We start from the raw sequence: 22,797 nt of genomic DNA on the forward strand, positions 1-22,797 counted from the left end.
AGTTAACATTACCCAAGTTGTTTTTTTTTTTTTAATCATATTATGTTTGACTGGTGTAAATTTAGACAATGCCACACAATGATGCTGTTGGCTGTAATTTCAAAACAAAAAAAAATAACAGAAAAGGGAGGTGAGTCTTTGTTGCTTCCCTCGTGAAAAGAAAAAGAGCGCCCTTGGAAGAACAGACTTCAGAAGAACCCACATTTGTGCTCTCAACACTTCTCTCCAGAAGACTTTGAGTCATTTTTACCAACACATTTGAAGACAACAGGTGGCTGTTACCCTCTCAAGCTAAAACCAACTATTTTTATCTTTAAAGCACCTAAACCTGCCGCCTTGTGAGCTGGAAGAAACACCAGGGACAGGAAACACTGGAAGCCTTTTTAAATAATGAACACTGGACCGAAGACCAGACCCTAAACAGGTGTTAACGGACCAAAGACCGGACCGATCAAATCCTAAGTGTTATTGGACCTAACATTCGTTATTTATATTATTAGTAGTATTATTAATACTACCTTGTCATCATTTACAACGTGCTCCAGATCAAACTGGAAATGTTAAACGTTACTCTGTGCTTTTTTAGCTGGACGGAGGACCTAGTATAAGCCTAGTACAGGACCTAGTATACGTCATTTACCCAGAATGCATTGCAGCGTAAACAACATGCTGACCTCTGTGTAACAATATTTCATTTAAATTTATAAAAACTATACAGCTTACAGTATTTCTACTGTATTGTTTTTACATCTAAAAAAGTCAAATAAAGTCCATTACTATGACTAGTCATGGATCCCTCTAAGAATTTCTGGGTCAGTCGCTCACTCTTGTTACATGCAAAGGTTTTCCGATTAAATTATCGCCCCGATACGTAACACGTAACAGGCCTCCTTTAAGCCAAAGTATATCATTAACAATTCAGGAAATCTTTAAAACCAAAACGTAAACCTCTTCAATTTCCATGTGCTTTAGTTTATATTGTTTCCTGGTGTAACACATTTTATTAGTTTTAAGAGCTTTAGATATCCCTTTAGTATAGTTTCTTAAGCTATGTTTTAATTATGGCTCAGATATTTGATTTATTTTTTATTTTTACTATGCCTTTGCTCTAGAGCTGGTAAGTCAGTAGATAAAAGCCGCATTTGGAAGTTCAACTCTAGGATAAAACAGATGATTCCAATCACAAAACAATTCTCATAAATGCCTCAAATTCCAGACAGACCTAACAGTGTTGATGGCTAGATTGCTGTAAATGTCTGTCTGCGCAATTACCAAAGACAAATGATTTCCTCGTCCCCCATCTGTTCCAGATAAAAACACTGCAGCTTAACCACGTGGTGCGCATAGCGGAAACAGCAAGCAAAAAACCCCAAAAAAACATTCTTCGTCATTTTGTTTACACAGAATTCCTAACAACATGAAGAGACTTCATTTTCTGATAACCGTATTTTATAAAATGAAGTTGTTTCATCAAATCAAACTTGCATCTATTGCAGGAATGACCTGTGTAAAATGCTTAGTTATTGCAACGGACAATAATCTTACCTTTGGCCTGAACTCAGCTGGAATCTGCAAGGAGGGAGTGCACTTTAAGTCTGAAGAGCTCTCCAGATCATTTATTGACCCTGTTAAACCCGTTGTGTGTTCTCTCACAATGGTAATCTCTCAATAGTACAATGCAACTTGTTTGTCTTCTCATTTTTTTTGTCTGCCTTTTTAGAAATGGATATAAATGATGAGTGTCACGTGTTCACTCACTGACTAAAGTTTCATTCTTTGAACAATAAAGTATTTATTCTGTTTGTTTTAGAGAATATTTTTTCTCCAATCTGATCGCAGGCACCAGCTACCAATGTCAAAAGACAGTAAATAATTTTTTTTTTTTACTTTTAAAAAAATAAAGACACTATTCTGATTTAACTGGTACTCTGAAGTAGGGCTGGACGATATAGAAAAAAAGCATATCGATAAAATATAAATCATATTGATTGATATCGATAATTATCAACAAATTAAAAAAATATATTTTAACTACAGCTCTGGCCATTTTATGCTGTTGCTTAGCGACCTATTTGTAGATAAACACACAAACACTGAAATCAAACTCAGCCCTTTATTAAACCAACTTTTTTATTAAAACTGCAAGTTTATAAAAAGAAAAAGATAACATACTCTCTGAACTATTTAAACGGGGCGGAGCTTAGTTCCTGGCTCTGCGTTTGTGATTGGTTGGGAGGACGTAATGACTGTAATGTTAACCTACATGATAGGCTAGAATGCAAAAAGGAAGGAAAACTGTTATTCTAATTAACTTTTTATTTACCCTTTTTTTCTATCATCTATATACGTCTGATGATCGATATATATTGATATTGAATTATCGTCCAGCCCTACTCTGAAGAACAAATTGGTCATGTTGCTTGTATTATATTGTTGTCTTGTGCAATGCTGTAAATTATAAATGGAAAGGACTTATATAACGCTTATCCAGTCATATTGACCACTCAAAGCGTACACCAAATTTCCACCTGTGAACATCTGTCTCATTGAATATAGCCTAGAGTTGTACTGATTCTAAAAATACTTCAAACTATTTTTGGTAACACTTTACAATACAACTCCCCTTATAGATGGCTAATCAATAGTTTATAGATATGTTATAAATTAATATGTAAACACTTTATAACTCAATCAAAAGAGTTTCTTGTGCATTAAGGGTGAGCAACAGACAAAACTGACTGTTTCACGCTTACAAGGCAATAACGTAGTCTTAAATGCTTAATATAAGCAACTCTGGATTGAATGTATAGTTGAAAAGAGTAGGCTCGCTATTTTGCAAGAAACCCAGAAAACTACCTTTAAGTTTTGAGCCTCGACTGAAACAAGTCGAAACTAAACTGATGGAAGAAGAAAGTGCAGAGGGCCAAGCCCTGACCATCCCTCTTGCATGACGACAGACAGAAAGCGCTCTGTCCAGCCCTCTTTGCTGGACAGTAACGACGGAATGGTTCGACAAGCCGAATGCTTTAGACCCCTCTTGCAAAAAAACAAACAAACATGTAGACTGGAAAGAGAAAAAACTGCGTCCCAGCATGACCAGCCATCCCAGCAGCTGATCGAACCCAGGGGCAGCTTTCCATCAACCCGCCACACTATCAACATGGCTATGATGAGCGTAAACATTTCAAACAAACAATGACGCATGAAGATAAAACTCAACTTACTGCCGTGCCGCCCCGCCTCGGATATGATGGTTTCTGTGGAAACAAACAGAGTTTTCTAATTATTCAGCTATTCTCTATTGCCTCTTTCGTCGCATCCTAATGAAGTAAATGTGCATTGTGGGGATTTGTTCAGCTTTTAGCCATGACATCATCTCATCCCTCCCAGTCCCTGAAGCGGCATACTGGATCTAAATGTGCGTGTGCAGGATCCCAGGCTTATGGAGGAGGTGAGTCGCTAATAAAACAGCCGTACGATTTATTGCGTCCTGGGGCCGAGCACAGATGCGCGCACCGAGCGCCAGCTGGGCAGCGCTGACCTTTCTAAATAAAGGGGGGAGCAATAGAAAGCGGCATGGAAACAGAAGCAGTAAAAGTGCAGGGAACAGCAAGAACTCTGTCCAAGCTGGTGGGGGGGGGGAAGAAAAGGCCGCTTCATCTTAATGGATCTCTTTGACGGGATGGTTGAACCTGCAAGAATCTATAAATGTGTTTTTTCTTACCTCGGCTGTTACTGGCTTGTAAAGTGTAACAAATAAAACTCTAAGCAGACCGTAAACTCTACTACTAGATGGAACTAGTGGATCCATCGGCGTAATAAACTATTCACGGGATAAAACTAAAACATTCTAATCGTTTATCACGATGCACGGATGGGAAGCAACGAGTCATAAGATGCTACAAAAAGGGTGGTGCTAACCTAGCAGCCGCTACAAAATGGCAATTTCCCATGGAATACGTTGAAGGTTAAACACTGCTTAAAATACTGATGAGCAGAAAAACCAAAAGACAAAAAGACAAGGTGAGCTAATGTCCAGGGACAGAGGAGGCTATGAGGGGAAGCCAACATGGATCCTGTGGGGGTTAACATCGATGGAGAACAGGCGTGTGGCGATCGGTAAACGGACAGGAGGCGTTGGTGGGAGGCAACCGGTGAAATTAAAAGAACCGACCACACAGGACGAGAACACAAGAACCAGCAGGTTGTGTAACGCTAAACAGCAACGAGAAAACGGCTTTGTGTGAGTGAGATCATTTCCTGGTTCTTGCTGAATGAGATCTTTTTTTTTTTTTTCTTAAAAATCTATAAAACTAGCAGATGACAACGGAGGAGCAGCCTCTGGGTGCTGAGTGACAGTTTGCTGTGTAATGTTCAGCCAAGCGAAGAGTGCAGTGTGTTAGTGCCAGAGCGGGCCATATGGCAGAGACAGACCCGAGCCAAAGCAGTTCAGAGTGGAAGAGGAAGCCCAGTTTTCCAGCAGCTCCTCCCTGCATGACGACCGCACCAGAAAGCTGTCACAGGTCGGGACCGGACGCCAGTGAGGTGACGGACGTGTGCTCCTCTTCTCCTGAACTGTAATTTAGCCACGGATGGTTCTCTGCTCCAGTTAAGCTTGCTCTCTTCTACAACTTATTACAAGTACTACTGCCTCTGGAGATCGATCTTAAAAAATCCAGAGCTGATCCAGAACAGAAGATTAAAATAAATACTTTATTTATTTATTTTTTTTTTTTACTTGGTTCCTTCTTTATGCTTACGGTGGGCGGTATAAAGGGGATACGGTTTAAGTCATCTGTAGTATCTGCATCAAAGTCATCAAAAACAGCACTGTTGTAGGCAAACATAAGCTCTGCCACAAGTTGGTTTAGGTCTAATTGTACAATCCCTTCTGCCTTTTGCATAAAGGTGTCAATGGCCCAGTTGAAGAGGAGTGGGGAGACCACACCTCTCTGAGGTAAACCCTTGTCTACAGCAGATCTTTGGAGAGGTGGAGAAACGAAACGGTGGAAACACTATGGCTACGTTCACACTGCAGGTCTTAATGCTCAATTCCGATTTTTTTGTGAAATCGGATTTTTTAGCGTATCCGTTCACATTTCTAAATATATGCGACTTGTATGTGATCTCCTGTGTGAACTGAATGCGTTCAACCGAAGTGTCCTGCATGCGCACTCGAGGACGCAATGACGTCACACGTAGCAAGCGTCCTCAGTGTTTGCGGAAGTAAACATGGATTATAATGCTGGCGCGCATTTTGCGGTCATTAATTTATTTTCTAACCGGAGCTTTCCCTCCATTGACTGCTCTTCTCATTGTAGTCCGCTATGGGTGTCGTCTTTCTTCCCGCTTCTGCATAGCAGGACGTAGAATAGTGACGTTTGTCGAGTATCAGTCGGATAAATGTGACCCGGCCGTACAGACACAGATCGCATTTGAAAAGATCAGATACGTATCGGATTCAGGAACACATATCCAAGTGGCCTGGGTCGCATTTGAAAAAATCTGATCTGTGCTGTTCAGACTGTCATAAAAAGATCAGATACAGGTCGCATATGGGCAAAAAAATCGGAATTGGGTCACTTCAGGCTGCAGTGTGAACGTAGCCTATGCCAAAATATGACGATGACCCTTAAAAGTTAGTCACAACATTCTAGAGAACCAGAACTGCAAACAACTGAGACAGCGAAAGGGTAAACGGACCAGCTTACGCGGCAAAATCATCCACAGGTTATAGCAAAAACAAAAGCTAGAGTCAGTTTGTTTGTGTGGGAACTCTTTAGACTCTGAGACAGAGATGCAGATTAAAAACACGAGACGTGGAAGACGTCCTACTCCAGGGTGATTGCCCCACTCAGCAACACAGCACATCTGTGTACACACTTGAATTTTAAAATCACAGCCATCTTAGATTCATAATACAGAGAGTAACTGGACTTTATGGAACATATTTGCCTAGATTTCTCTTTTCATTAGCCTAGGGCACTAAAATATGACTGGTAAATATGTCATTGTGTTATCACTTATTGTCACAACTACTGATATTCTTGTTTTAGTTGTTTAAAATCGATTTTGTTTTTGAACGCCAATGTCTGTTTATTCCCAGGGCTTTTTTTTTTAAAAAAAGAGTAATATACGTAATCACTTTCAATACATACTTTGTCAGTTATTTTAAAGGAAGCCTTAATAAGAAGATGTAAGAGAAAATTTTGTGTTGAAGACAATTCATTGTTGTTCAACTGCAATAAATGTTTTTTTCTTCTTAAACTCTGTGAATATTAATTTTAACTATCAGGATAATGTTGTTGTTTTGCCAAAATCAAGCTAAAATTTTTTAAATAACAAATCTTATTTCCTATATAGTTGTGGTAACTAAGACAAATATTACCTAAGTGCATTTTAATCAAATAGTGGCTTGAAAAATATTTTGAAGTAGCTCAGCATAGGGGATTGCTGCAACTATATACGGTATAGGAAGCAATACCTCCTTACCACCTGGCATCATAACCTGAAACTATTATAGTATGGTTCAAATTGGTTGATGTTATTTTGTATGTTTCTTTAAATATGATTGGTGTTCGCCAAATACGCCTTGAACGTACATTGTAATTATAAATTACAAATAATTTATGATATTAAACAGCAGCCAATCGTATATGGTGCTGCTATCCACTTATTCTATTTTCAGCCGTCTCAGAGCGTTTATGAAGTGTTTAGGAACAGAATGGATTTGAAATCCGACCGAAGTGATGATCCGACTCCTTCATAATTACTGGATTTAAAGTGCAACAGAAGGATGAGGGAAGCAGCGAGCTTCAAATACAGAATCATTTTCATAAATATTACGCGGGGGAAATGCAATTCCCTTCACGGTAAAGGAGGAAGCCCTAATTGAGTTGGACGTGTTTATCTGATTGAAAAGAAATTGTTTAGCACACATGTTTACAGCTGAATGCCGAGCGCAGGGCGAGAAATCCAAGACAAACGTCCAGGTCTCCACAGAGTAGCCTCCCTATTCATCACGAGCACTGCTGTTACAATAGCTCCTGTCCCCCAAAACAACCCTGCCCCCCCCCCCATCCCCCCCTAATTGTGTGTGCGTGTGTGTGTTTCCCCTTTATACCCCTGTGTGTTGCGTTGATCAATCACAATGCGGAGCAGAGTAAGCGAGGGGGCGGCTGCCGAGGCTATGTACCCGCGTCACACCTATTGGCACCATCAGTGTTCCAGCGGGCCCTCGAATAAATCACCGTTAATGGCACCAGGGTGAAGAAAGAGGAGGAGGAGGAGGAGCTGCTCAGCTAAATATTTAGTTCCAAGCCAATCAGTATGCTACGAGTTTATAGTAAACAAGACGAAAAAAGGCAAAAACAAGCAAAAAAAAAGAGGCTAATTGCAAAATGTACGTCAATATCTATTCGCATACGGCGATAAACCGATGATGTCGCAACTGAAGACTCGCCCAGAAATTGACTGACCACTAGAATCTGACAATTATCCACTTGATGACCGGCTGGTTCAAAACTCAGAAATCTGATTTTGTTTTTCATCAGTGAATGCACCATAATAAGCACTATCACGAAGGCAGAGAAACCAAGATGTAAAGCAGCTATTTGGAGGAAAACTGCCTTATCTATCCTGTGTTGGTACATGTTAGCGGTTCAGTCAGGCTGCAAGAGAGCAGGGAGTTAAGTAGATGACATTAAGGCAAAATTAGTCCACCGATGTTTATTTGTTTTAAACTTATGAGCGATCAACCTCTGATACTCATGGAGCCAGCTTTGAACATTTTGGTAGTATTTTGACATGCAGGAAAACTGGTGTTTTTCTGTTTAGTGTTAGTTATGCCAACAGTACTAATTTCTAATACAAGAAGCTAAAGTCAGTTTAAAAGGTGAACTCCATAATCTTTTTCTCTAAAATCTGACTGTAGATATGGATGGCTATGGGTGAGCATAGCGAGTTTTTTTCCCCACTCATGTTTTTCACGTACCTGCCTTACTTTAATGGGATGTTCGTCTGTCTTTCTCCCTTTGAGGAATTGCAGAAAAGAAAGGGGCCTCTATGTCACCGTCAATGGAATACTATTTTGAACACACAGAATGAGAAAATACTAATTAAATGTTCCTTGATTCTCTGGTCAACTATATTATAAATATATAAAAATGCTTCAGGTCCTTTAATTTTATATGAACTCTCAGTGGGTGCCAATAATTCTGCTACCAGTGATTTTTATGTAAAAAATTTTTTTTGAAGGTTTAAAGTGTTATGAGTGTCATCTTGTATTGTTAACAGTGGTTAGCTTGGTACCTGAGCACAGCCAGTAGCAAGGTAAATTAGGACTGACAATGTTCCTTAACTCTTAGATTCAACTTCGGGGGTAAAGGGAATGCAGCGTTAGAACAACAAACATCCTCAGCAAGTTCAACCTAACCCTTAGCATTTAACCCGGGAGAGACATCCCTTGCTTAAACCGCTTACTGTTTTTCACAGACACAGCCGTAGATGGGACAGAGAAATAACCCACAGCTTCCCATTTCCAGCAACATTTCCAGCTTCCCCTGGAAAATCAACTCTAAGGCCAACTGGAAGATCTAATGTCACGTGGAGGCCCCATTTAACCCAGGAGGGTTGGCTGTCCTCAGTTAACCTTCAATGAAAAGTGAAAGGAATCCCTATAGATTCTTAAACCACCAATCAGAACTTTATGGTTTTGCTGATTTTTACATTTATTAAAAACATCTGTTGAAGAAATTGGATTAAAAAACTCTATTGTTCAGACAAGAGCTAAATACCCCCAATCTTTTTAAATTACATATTACTTTTCTCATAACGATCCAATGAAAAGGGCTTCATCAGTACCAACATCACGGCTCCCACCCTTCACGCTGATCTGAAACTGAAACCTGCTCTCAGCGCTAGACAGAGGCCAGTTTTAAGTTTTTACTGGTGGAAAATGGCTGTGATCAGGATTTTCCCCAAGACCAATGAGGACCGGCAGAAGCTATTATTTGATGTGATGTGCACAGAAGGGCTGGTTTGCTCTGTAAGTGGCAATCCAAACACTTGGCTGCACTCACTTTAGCTCTGACACATGAGCTGGGTGGTTGATTGGCTGCTTTAAAACCGCTCTGAATCCAGCTGAAATCAGGCCATGTAGGCGATTGACTGGTTAAGGTAACACTTGAATGTGAAGCTGAATCAGATAAGACCTGGCAGAGCAAAGAACCATCACGAATGATTTAGGACGGTGTCTGGAAATATAAAAAAAAAAGATTCTGTAGGAACTCCTTTCAATGTTGGGCCAGGCTGCAGAGAGGAGTGTCTGGTTTGGGAATCTCAGCGTCCCATCTATAGTCTTCGTAGATGATGCGATTCTTTTGGTCACTTCAGGTCACGGCCTTCAGCGTTCAACGTAGCAGTTTGTGAGTGCGTGAGTGTGAAGAGGCTGGGATGAGAATAACCTTCTCTAAGTCTGGGGCCAACGTTCTTCAGCAGAAAAAAGGCGGACTGCTCCCTCCGAGTTGGGGGTCAGTCCCTGGCTGAAGTGAAGAAGATGAAGTATCTAGGCATCTTATTTATGAATGATTGTAGAGACTAGGCTTTGTCTGATGGAAAGCAGGCCTTGCTCCAGTCTGCTGTGGTGAAAAAAGAAGCAAAGCTCTCGCTTTACCGGTTAGTCTACGTTCTGACCATCAGCTGTGGTCATGAGATATGGATCTTGACTTGGAGAACAAGATCCCGGTCAAAAGTGGGCGAAGTGGGCTTCCTCTGGAGGGTGACTAGACTCAGACTTAGAGATAGGGTAAAAGCTCCTTTATCTGGGGACCCTCAGAGTAGAGCCACTGTTCTATCTCACCAAAGTTAGGTCAGACTGACTTTGGTGAGGCATCCTGGTCAGATGCCTTCTGGGCACCTCACTTTGGACGTTTCTGGGCACGTCCCATTGGGAGGAGAGCCTGACAAAGACCTAAAACTTGCTGAAGGGATGATATTCCTCTTCTGGCCTGTGAACATCTTGGGATCCAGCAGAATGAGCTGCCAGGTTTTGCTGTGGGAGAGGGTTATCTGGAGTCTTCCTCCTGAACTATGTAATTACCACTGTGACCTGATGTAACAAGTACAACTTAGAGCACAGAGAAATAAACCACAGTGAAGATTGTCAGTCTTTATCAGACAATAAAGACTTAAATTCTGAGATGGGAATATCCTACATCATTTCATAATGTTATATCGAAATCCTGGAGTCTCTTTACAATTCTACAGCTTCATTGTAAAACTGAGACTCTTTTCAGTCTATAGTAACATAACAATCTCAGGTCTTAGAATCTGGTGTTACATAAAAACCTGCAAGTGTCCATTTTGTGATTTTTTTAAATCATTTTACACCCATTTGTGTGTCTGACTATGTAGTGCTTTTAGAAAAAAATCCTCTTCCTTTTGGAGCAGCGTCTGTTTATAGCTATAGAGCGTCAAAAGAAACTGGTCTAACTATTATATTCATAAAGATATATATACTGCATTTTCTCTCTTCCAGGGCTGCAAGAATCATTTGGGACTTCTTCCATCTTGTTCTTGACCCATTTAGGCACCATTTCTTTCTTGGTTTTGAAGAACTATTAGATGATTGGTCAGAAATTTGAAGTGGGCAGAGCTACTTTCTGACAAATGTTGCAGGAGAAGAGACCTCTCAGGACTTCCTACAAGTTCTGCACTTGAGTTCCCGTGAAGTATAAAATGTCCAGGCCTGAAAGAACAATGTGCTTGTTTTTGCCACCTTGTGTAAAAGAAAAAATAATAACATTGCACATATCTTAAATCACCCAATATTTTACAGATTAAATAATCTACTGACAGCTGGTTCGTTATGCCTGCCTGATTAAATTGGTTCAATACCGACTGTTTACATAAAGCATACATTTTCACGATCACAGCCTTGTATTTTATTCACCATCACATACTCAAGATCTGTGTACAGGCACGCTCCAGTCAGCCCTAATCATTGTTACCATGGAAAGGTGAAGCATAAAACTCTTGTTTCTTTGAGCAGGTCAGTGTGCGCTGTTGAACAGCAAATATTGTTTCTCATGGTTTTAGGGGAACAAACACAAAGATGGGTTTAAGGTAATGATGTTGTTTAAATATAAACTCTGCTGAACAATACGTGAGTGATGCTAAGAGGTCCGATCTGCAAGTCTTACATCATCTTCTACTGAAATCTTGATGCCAAATACTATAGCTGACATTTAGAGATCTAATGAAGTTGAGTTCTTTTTGAATCGCTGCTGTTTTAGTTGCAAAGGTTGGATCCTACACAGTACTATAATGTAACTGCTTATATGTTCCCCATTACCTGCACAGAATCCCATACACAGATCTACAGAAAGAGCTGTTTCACAACTTCTGCTTCCTCCTGTCACCTGAGGCTCAGCTACCTTCCTGATTCCTATTTGTCCAAGAGTTACATACTTAGGGTAAAAATAAACAATAGGAAGTAATAGGGGAGCATTGTGAAATTTGAGGCATTGTCTTAAAGGGATATTTCAGATTTGTATTTTTTGGGCTGGGTTCTCTTACAAGGCTTTGATCAGTCTCAGCTGCAGTAGATATCTTTTACAGCTCTTTCAGCTTAGTTGCTCCCAGATGCTAAAGCAAAAACAGCTAATCCAAACAGGGCCAAGACCAATGCTGATTTTGACCAAACAAATGCAGTTTTTAAAATCTTCTCAGGGGGCTCAAATGAATGGCATGTTGTTACATTTTACGCTTTTTTTAATTCAGGGTTGGAAAGAAAACCATATACTTACGTTACTAGACTAAGAGTTACAGTGTGATGTCTGGAACTGAATAATACTTTACAAAGCTGTTGTGATCTCTGATTGTTTAAGGGCTTTTACGTCTCTTTTTTACTGTGCTGTTTATCTTCTCTTGTAGTTGTTGTAGTCCATTGATTTCTGATTAGGCTCTTAGTTCATTCTTGTGTTTATTTTTATTAAATTCCTTTTCTCAGTTTCTTTCTGTTCTGATCTTCCTCATTATTATTATTATTATTATTATTATTATTATTATTATTATTATTATTATTATTATTATTATTATTATTATTATTGTTGTTGTTATTGTTATTATGAATATTATCTTGCCTGTTTCTCAGAGAAACAGAGTATTTTATTTGTCACCCCGGCAAAATTTTTCTATGGCCACTTCGGTTCACATTACACATAATGAAGGCAAAAACTGACAAACAAACAGGCAATGAACAAATGTTACAGTGTTTTTTTGTTTGTTTGTTTAGCGTTCAGGTCACAGATAGCACATAATGAGGTAGTAAGGTGCGTATTGAGCAATAATGATTTGAGGCTGCGTTTACAGCAATCTAGATATTCTGAGATGATAGTGTGCACGTAGGCAGTAACATTAAGGTGATTGTAACGTATGAAGGTGTTAGTAACAGTGGGGGGGGGATTTTAAAGCGTTGGACTGCAGTCTCCCATCAGGAGACGATTGCCCTCACAGCTCTGGGGAAGAAGCTGTTTCTAAGTTTACTTGTTTTGGCTTTGAGGCTTCTGACGCGTTTACCTGATGGGAGAGGGGTAAACATTGCATTGCCTGGGTGGGTAATACCATGTTTTCCCTTCTCCCATCAGGTTAGTACTTAAGAAGCCTCTCCTTTCTCCACACTTGTGTATAAGCTCCCTGGTTTTTACTGCTCATCATTGGTTTCTCCCGCCTCATGGTTCTTGTTCCTGCCCTGTTCTCTGTTTGTGCTTCTCTTGTCTATTTTAAGCTGTTTTAATTCCTTTATAAAAGAACTTGTGTTTACCTGCCTGTATGCATTTGTGTCCTTATCAAACCAACAAACCATGACAGACAGATTTAAGTTAGTCAAGACATATTGTGGCTAGAGATCTTGCTATACCCCTACTGTAGCATTAAAATGGCAAGAAGAGAACATTAGCTGAATAGTTTAGATCAAAGCATGTTGGTACAGGAGGCCCGGTCAAAGCCCAGACCTTAATCCAATTGACAGTCTATTTCCAAGACTGGAAAATATCTGTTTACAGATGCATCTCTGCATTCAAGCTTAAATTCAGCTAATCTGCAAAAAGAATGGGCAAAGATTTTATTCCATTCATATGGGAACCTGGTAAAGTCACGTCCCAGGTGGCAGTAAGAGGTGGTTTAGTAAGAGGGGTGGGATGAATATTAATGCTTGTGACCATTTTCATATTTTTAAATTATTAAGTTAATAAAAGAATATATAGATGAATAATTTATTTTAAATATAATATTCCAGATTCTGCACAATCTAACACAGATCATCTCATTAAAATGCCCTGCAGTTTTAGATTGGAACATAACAAATTCTGAAAATCTTCAAGCAATATTAATACTTTTGCAAGATGCTACCTGCATTTAAATTTGGAGACTCAGACTGCTAAAATCTCAGTGTATACATTACACTTTCTCCTCTCCACTCTTCATTAACACAGCCCTTCACGGCTTCATTTCGGCATACTTAGATGAAAGGGATAGATGTATGTGAAGGAAATTGGGATGCAGTTAAGGGAATTGGGAATGCTCTGCACGATGTTGAGTTCAGGGCTCTGTGGGGGTCAGACCATCTGCTGCTGGAATTTTTTATTCTGGTTTTATGACTCCGGCTTTATTTTTGGCCAGTGGCACTGGTGCAGAATGAATCCGCGGTCATGAAACAGATGACTGATAGAAATACAAACATCTAAAGTGCCTTAATCTGAAGCTCAGGGCCATGTAAGGTCTGTGGGGGGAGGAGCAACTCCAAGACTCGCTCTTATATCGTGTTAAATTATAACTTGTCGAGTGTGGGAGAACGTGTTGCTGTTGCCTCATGAGGGCCCATGTTCACTGCAGGCTGCAGCTCTGACTTTAATCATGTCCAATTACAGCACAGTCTCACAAGCCCACATACATAAATCATATAGACGAGTAAAGAAAAATATCCACTTTTGATGCTCAATGCTCAAATTGAAATCTGAAATAAGTCATCATGCACTCCTTACTTTCCATGAGACAAAGCTGATTATCCCAGTGAGCTCAAATGGAAATATTCCTGAATGAGAACAAAGAGATTTCACGGCAGCTCCATCACTCCCACCACTCCCACACACACACACACACACACACACACACACACACACACACACACACACACACACACACACACACACACTGCATGGCAGTCCCATAGGACATCCACTGAGACTCCTTCCAATAAAGAGGATTATAGATTTTGCCCTGTGCACCCAAGTGTTTCCAATAAAATAACGGGCTTCCTCCTGCATAACTCATTAAAAGTTAAACCATCCCCCCCCTTTTCAGCGGAATATCACTGCACTGCTCTGCACACATTACAGCCTTTGCATGGAAAAATAACCCTGCCGCGTTGAGAGCACGAGCGTGCATACGAATGTGTGTACGTGTGTTTGAGAAAATTAGGGAGGAAGATAAGAGAAAGTGTGAGAGAAAATGTGTTTTTATCCTCGGAGGCCCTGCAGGCTCAGTGGTTGGTTAAAGATTTCTCACAAACGCGCACACACACAAAGAAACATGGAGACAATGCTAAAAAAAAAAAGGAGGGCGCAGTGAGAAGAATGTTCAATTTTCCTCTCCAAGGCGGCGACGGATGAAGAAAATACATATTTATGTTGACGCTCGACCTTAGCAGAAGGGGGTCTGTAGCGCTTGCTAATGCACAAATAAATGACTACACTTTTATTTTGTCAGGCCATCAGTCAGCGAACTAATTGTATGGATTTAAACAGACATCAAAACCAAAGTTTAATCGGAAGTCAAAACCTTATAGTTTTATAGAAATAGTTTCATTTCATGCCTAAAAATGGTAATACAAAACTGGTATTACAGTTTCATCGTGAGATAATTTCTCCAACGGGAAATTGCATTGATAAATAATACAAAAAAAACCCAACTTTAGCTTGACTAGTGATTGGCCAGTCCAAAACTCAAACATCTGAACTTTTTCTGATCACCACAGAAAGGGCATTACAGGTCACACTGAGAAGGACAATTTTTGGTGTGGAAGTTATTACTGAGGGACGTAGAATCAATGTTGCCTAATTCATTAGCAGTGAAGTTGTTTAAAAACAACCCTATGAAGGACAGAGGTGCGGTAAGAAGCTATTTCAAATGAAAACTATTCCTCCAACAGTCAGCACGTATCTGCTGATAATTCCAGTGGTGAGAAAACGAAAGAGGGTGAGACTTTCACCAGATAACACAAAGGCTTCAAGGTTAAAGCGAAGTTGCTCTGTTTTATCCTTTAGCTTTAGTGCTCTGTGGTTAGAACATGGATGGAAGATGAAGCATGCTGGGTTTGGAAATGTCTTTTTCGAAAACTTAAGAGGATCTACATTCTCTAGGATGTACACCTGAAAACTGTTGTTTTTGCCATGCTAGCAGTGCTAATCATGCCAAGTGCTAATGTAAGACGCTAAAAACACTTTGAAAAGTCAACGTCATCATTTCCCAGCATCACAGTCCAAGCACACATCTACATGTACAAACCAATGACTTTGCCAGATCTTTATTTATTTTTTAAAATAGCTCGTCCATAATCCAGAGCTAGACTGGAGAGAAATGTGTTGGGCGTACCTGCAATAATAAATATGTGCTGTACTTTTAGTTATATCTTTAAATTTTTTTGTATACCACTTTGGTTAACTGAAAATTGTTTTTAAATGTACTATATGAATTCATACAGTTGACTGATTCGTGAAATCATATTACAGGATACAACATTTTTGATTATTTTAGATTATTATTTATTATGATCTAATTTATTTATCCCTGGTGTGCACAATTTGTTTATCCATCCTTCTGGAAGTTTGAGCTTTAGAATACAAAGCGACATTAAATTTTACTTATCTTTTTAATTTCCGTTTCACATTTTGTTGAAATTCAAATCTTGAGTTTAAACCAAATTCGTGGTTCATGACTCTGGTTTTATCCTCAGAGGCCCTGCAGGCTCAGTGGCTAAACAGCCATTTACTGTTTAGCGATAAAACAGTAAATGGCTCATCCCAAAACATATTGCTGGACAAGGCAGTGAGAAACAGTTAACATCAATTGCATTTTGAGCCATATGGTGTAAAAAGCATCCTTTATACATACAATAAACATGCCTAACACATGGCCTAACATAACTATAACATAAAAAGCAATTAAACTAGAATGGTTATTATCTGTGTATGTGTTCCTACATTGAGAGGGAAAACTGTTCTTAACGGATTGTTGAGATTGATATTGTCCCTCAAGAATAGAATTAGGCTGGTGTAACTTTTCATTTTCACCAGTATCATGTCAACATCCACAAAGTTTAAGTATTCAGGAACTTTGTGATCTCACTTTGGCCTTCTGGGATAGTTCACTGAGGTAAACCAGTTTGAGCTTCCATGCAGTTTGTTCATTTCAACCTGATTCTGAGCAGAATTTCTCTGGACAGAGATATACAGAGATGTAAAAGAATGTTTCCATGACTATCAATGCATTCAAAGAGTCAGACATGATTGAGCAGAGTTAACCAAGCTTACAGTGAAGTGTTAACAGTTTATCATCAACATATTGTGTCATCATCTGGAAATAACAGCTATTGTTGTCTACACATACCAGGTTATTTATCACATTTATTCCAGGCTACAACATTTCATTATGTTAAAAGTAGAAAACATATCAAGATGAAACAAAGGGAGTGCTTTAATATCAGAAATCCTTGTTGATTTGGAAGCATGTGATTCAAACATAAAATGTGACGTCAAGGATCATCCATCATTGATCTAGCCATTGCTGTTATACGTCATACCCAAGTGTCCAAGCAACAATCCCAAATGTCTGCACTGGGTTTAACACAAGAACAACTAATAGTTGGACCGCATTTGTCTTGTGGTCTTGAGTAAACAAAGCTTTTAATCTTGACAAAATTACATCCTTATTAATGATACTATTTATGCTTGTTCCCTGACTCGTTACAATGGTGCGCCTCTTTCAATTAAACAAAGGTTTAACATGGCTAAGTGTTAAAAAACAAGGGGCAAATCTTTCTTTTTAAGTGATTGTGCTGTTGAGTTATTGATCAAACAAATAAAACTTTAGAAGGTACATGCATACGCCACATGAGCAATTGTACCACTCTGCTGTTGCTTAGCAACGTGATAACTCACATATATGCAGAATGGAGTAAATGTGACTTTTAAAAAAAAAAACAGTCTTCCTCTTTGTCTTTATTCTCTTGTCTTTTTTTGCTGTCTATTAGGCTGGATTCATATAAAATGACATAAAGCTGCAGTGTTGCACATTCGGTGGCTAAAAATAGTCCGAGTTTTTCCTCTGCGAAAGAAAGGGACAGAGTTGTGCCATTGAAATCACCTGCAGTAGATGGAGCATGTCAGCGTGTGACTTAGCCATGCTCTACATACCACAGACAGCAGACTCCGACAGGATGGAGGCCACAAACGCAGGAGGAGAGACGAGGCCCGTTTAACCTCTATGCTCTCTCTCTCCCCCTCCGGCTACTTTCCTCCTCAGTTAGAAAGGTTGAGAGATGAACTATGGCGTCCAACCAATTCAGCTCAGACTTCCTGTGCTCTACATCAGGACAGTTCAGATGTAAGCATTGCCATTTTAACCCACAAAGCACAACACAAGGCAAGCAGGGGGGGTGTGCTTTAAAGGTAAACTGTGCTTTTTTCTCATGATTTGTCATGTGACGTGGCCATTCGTCTCCCACAGGTCCTCTTCTAATTATTTAATCAGCTTGATCATCTTCCAGTACAGCTCAGGTGTGTGTGCTCATTCAGAGAGAGTCCAACTTAAACGCAAAACCAAAAAAAAAAAAGCCCAGCTGAATAAAAGTCAAGCCCAAACAAATTGCAATATTTTGCCTATGATGGATGTTTTTTGGGAATTAGAAGCTTTTTCTATCCCCCGCGTCAAGCTTTTGTGTGAGGTTCCAGCCAATCTTGTCTTGTTTTTTTCCTCACATCCTCAGCCAGCTCAGCATCACTCAGTGACTGTCTTGAACAGCGTTGTTTTTCCTTCTTCATATCATTTTTTGTTCCAGAGTAGAGTCATTTAAAATGTGGAAGAAAAAAAACAAGATATCCGTTGGAGCAGAAAAAGAGTGGAGAGTCAAATACAGGAAAACGTCAAGATTACAAGGTGATTGATTCCTAGAGCAGAAGTTGGTTGTGAAAAATAAACATCTTGGAGCCCACATCAAGGCAGTCTTAGTTCCATCCGTGACGTTCTGGTACTGGCAACAGACATGCACAGGCTCTTCTTTTGAATTTGGCTTTTGACTTCCATTTGGGGCTGCGCATTTGGTCAAATTGTTTCCTTGCAGCAAAAAGGTCCTGGGTTCAAACCCCAGCATGTTCTCCCTGTGCGTGGGTGGCTTCCTCCCACAAAAACATGACTCCCTGGTTATTTGGTCTCTCTAAATTTCCCAAAGGAATGAATGTGTGCGTGCATGGTTGTGTCTGCATTACCCTGTGATGGGCTGGTAACCTGTCCAAGGTGTACTCTACATCTTGCCAAATGACCGCAGGAGATACACTGCAAAAAGGGAACTAAAAGTAAGTCAGGTTTTCTAGAATTAAGTGTATTTGTCCTTGATTTAAGCAGGTAACTAAGGTGAGCTGCCAATGGAATAAGTTTTTTGCACTTAAAATAGGAGCAAGCCATCTCCATCATCTTATTTCAAATGCAGTATATCTAATTATCTTATTTTTGGGGTAAAAATACTCATTCCATTGGCAGATCATCTTATTTACCTGCTCAAATCAAGGACAAATTCACTAATTTCAAGAAAATTTTACTTAATTTTAGTTCCATTTTTGCATTGTAGGTACCAGCCACCCCGTGACCCTGCAAGGATAAGCGGGTGTAGAAAATGGATGGACGGACTTTTATTTATAGTTCTCCCCTCTCAGAAATAGAAGTAAAATAGTTTTTTTTTAGTTTTATTGTATTTATACTCAATCAGTAGGAGATATACCTTAGTATGATTGAGAGGAAATATTAACCTTGATTGATGAGTTCTCCCAGCTGCTTCTTTATTCAGGGGTCACCACAGTGAGTCAGGGCATCTTGCACAAAGACTTGCCAAATCAAGTCTTTGTGCAAGGGGAAAATATTATCCTTGATTACATGTAAGTAAACAACTGTTGGCTGATTAAATCTTAATTTTGACAAATACCAAAACTTCTTATTCCGTCGTCAAAAATGTGTCCTGAGATACCAAACCGATTTGGCAGGCTGGGTTTTTTTTAAGTGGGTATCAGGCTGAATGTGTTTTCTGGTTCTGAAATTCAGTTTGAAGAAGCCATCAAATCTGGTAGAAACATGTTGGTCTCGGCTGTCTCGGCTCTTCCCCGTGCTGGCAGAGACTCCTCTAAATGAGCGTTGCAACTGGTGGAAACCAGGGCACCGGCAATGTGCTCATTAGGACTGAGAAACAGAGATACGGGAGGTGGATGCTGCTATCGGTGTAACCGGGCGTTTTGGCAGGCCGCAGGCAGCTTGTTCCCTCTTTTGTTCCCACCACTGGACGGTGTAATTATCCGTCTTCTTTGTCCACAGCAGTCTGCTCCGTAATGAAGCCTCATTCCTCACTGTCCGTGGCTGTCAAACCGGTGCCTTCGCAGGGTGTGCCGTGTCAGACACATGAGCAGAGTTTAGCTACACTTGTGCGAACGCTGTTTTTTTTTTTACATCGCTGAGATCTGTGCTGAGATTTTGATGCCAAATGTGTTTTGACAGAGTCGAAGTGCTGCAGGAACAGCAGGGGTCAACCAATTATCTGCATGGCTGCATTTCAGAACTATCTCTCGTTGTTTCCCCAATTATGGGAATCAGGACTTTGTCTGATGTGATTTCTGATTAAACAAACTAATTGAAAACGTGCTTTTTGGCGCGGTTTGCTTGTAGTCTGTCCCACCCGCAGCTACAGGAAGAGTGATCGGTGCTGGAAAGGAGTAGAGCAATGAGAGTGAGTCAGAAAAGCACCAATGGAGTGAAGGCCATAGACACATCTCTACTAGAGAGATAAAGGAAACAGAGAATGTGGGAGAAACTTTCAGCCTTTATTCAAAAGAAACCCCCAGAAAAAGTTCCAAGTGGGCGTGCATCGGCGCTATTTAATGATAATTGCCAAACTCATTTTAGAGAACATGTGAAAGGGAGGATCAAACAGATTTCATTGGACGGGTTTTTTATTGGAAAGTCCTGCAGATAAAAGTAAAGAAAGTGTGGTGGAAAGGGCAAAAACCTAAAAAAAAAAATCAGTTCAGCCCTTCTCCTCCATCTCCGTCAGCATCTTCATGCTGTTTGATTTCACATGTAAATGCTGTATGTTTTACTGTACCGTACTTAATAAACCTGTTAATTTAATCACATTCTACCGTGTTGTGTTTTCATATAATAATGTGTGTGTTATTTATATGTGCATTTTTTAATTCAAAACCATATAACAAACAAACTTGCAGTGGTTTTGGGGGGCCTGGAATGGATTAATGACGTTTATTTACTTTTCCAACAAGCTCGTGGGTTGTTGAGATCTAAGAAAACTATTAGGTATAATAACTTCATAGAACCTCACTTTAAAAATCTAGCAAACCCTTTTTGCTTTTTTGCAGATGCTTTTTTCCCACTCTCCTCTCTTTTTCCCTCTCCCTTCCCTGTTTCCCTTCTATCAATCTTTTTTGTAGAATCTTTTTACATCTCTTCCTAACAGTAAATTAGTCAACAAGAAGACTGGTCGAAGGAGAGCCCTAGTGCCTGACGGGACATGTGCAGCTGGACACACGGTATAGGAGGAGGATTGTGTGTCTGTCCATTTTGGCCAGTCGAGGATGTTGAAAATGTGTTCAAAATTGGATTTATGATAACAGGATTTCTGCTTTTTGAAGCTGGTAGTTACCTTGAGTATCGGGAAATTCTGAAAACTTTGGCAGCTGTTTCTGCCCATGTCAAGGCTTCCCAAACTATATGAGGGATATGTCTGCTACCAGCACTCAGATTGAAATGCTTTGTAAGCAGAACTGCGGGTCAGCTGTGGTTTCTGAACTTGCTGGCAGAATGGAAATGATCTTGGTGAAAGCTGGAAGCTGGACACTGGCAGACTGGACACAATTCTTGCTGTTTTGGAATCGCCATTGAGAGGTACCAGTGAGACTTTAAGGCAGACAGAAAAACAAGAGTCTGCCTGCCCAAAACAAATGCTGCTATCCAAACTGGCTCCCCTGCAATCTTAATTTCTCCTGGATGTTATGTAAACAAGACGCCCTCTGACATCTGACATCTGTGACCTAAAACAGAGCGCAATGAACTGCCTCATAATGTTCCATCACTATCAGACTGGCTGCGAGAGCTATCTGCCACAGTTCACAGGCTAACACACACCTGATTACACTAAAACACACACACACACAAACACACACCACATCCCCTTACTCTGCTGCTTTTTGTTTTAGCTGCAGTGTCAGAAAGGTCAGATCAGAGACCTTAAGCTTTAGCTTTATGAATATTAACAATTAAGCTTTGAATTTTTAGTGATGAAGCTCGTTCCAGTGAAACAATGAAACAAAATAAGTTATTCTATTTGTAGCTTTGGAAAGATGGGACAAAATTACTTTAGATCAGAAATCCCCAATAATGTACTTAGCTTATTTCTTATTGTTAATAGAAACAATTAAGTCTTTCTGTATGGTTTGTTAACGTATTCAAGAAGTCTGGTCAATTATTTACTTGGCTTATTCCATTGTTTTTTCTTTTCCTATGTCTATAATGTTTTTCTGTTTATGTACAGTCCTTTGAATCATCTTGCTACTGAAAAGTGCAATATAAATAAATTTGCCTTGCCATTCACAAATAGCAATAGTCCGGTAAGAGAACCACATCTAATGGCAGTCTTGTAAATCCTGACATCTACCCCGACATTAACCCAACCCAACAGCCAGCTTACTATGCAACTATTGTTCCCGTTAGCTGTGTGGTAATACATGTAAAATACAATAATTTAGGGGTCACGAAAAATTAATCAAGACAAGATTGTAGCAAAGCTCAGATTTGCCATTTTGTGTGTTCATAAAGTTTTTCGAATTCAAAGAATGCATTTTAAGGAATCTGCAATCTGTGTACAGTAGGCATGGTTCCAAGTGTACGACGTGAAAAAATTGATTGAGGTTAACCAACATTTTCCTTCTTATTCTCTTTTTTCACCTAACAACACATTAGTAGCACAACTCCTCTTGACCTTTAGTATTTCAGTCACCAAAATCCATATCAGGTGTGGCCAAAAAAGTCAGTATTCACTGTATTCTCACAAAGCTTTGTGTCAATCTGTCACCCCATCTACTTTATCCTTCCTAAAGTAGTTCCCAATGTTCTCCATCAGATGATTTAAACCTGGCAGAGGCGGTCAGGTAGCCTGACGAGCAGTATGCGAGAACAAATGTGAACAGCTTCCCTTCTTACTTCAGAATAAGAGTCTCAGAGAGGAAATTTGTCTTGCACCGTAACACTATTATTTACAGACATAAATATTTATAAATTATTTACAGACATATATCTCTCCAATGTGAGATCAATAAAGCCTATCTTATCTTATTTTATCTTACACATATGCAGACATTAATAATGGATCAAAAATCTGAAAGCTGCAGATGTTCACCAATATAGAGTGGATCTGATGGACTGCAGAAATTAAGCTCACACACCTTGACACAGTGCACACATCACTGT

General features: G+C 39.7%; 1 protein-coding gene across 1 annotated transcript in view; it reads right to left on the bottom strand.

Annotated features, from left to right (window-relative positions):
- Positions 1 to 22,797, bottom strand: part of enox1 (ecto-NOX disulfide-thiol exchanger 1) — a gene marked incomplete in the record, with an annotated part of 142,500 nt that overhangs the window by 92,685 nt on the left and 27,018 nt on the right. The window contains 1 exon segment of the mRNA XM_036138916.1: positions 3,229 to 3,257. Within this exon segment, the coding sequence (XP_035994809.1) occupies positions 3,229 to 3,257 (29 nt within the window).

The sequence above is a fragment of the Fundulus heteroclitus genome, chromosome 7, assembly GCF_011125445.2.
Source record: "Fundulus heteroclitus isolate FHET01 chromosome 7, MU-UCD_Fhet_4.1, whole genome shotgun sequence".
NCBI classification, from domain to species: domain Eukaryota; kingdom Metazoa; phylum Chordata; class Actinopteri; order Cyprinodontiformes; family Fundulidae; genus Fundulus; species Fundulus heteroclitus.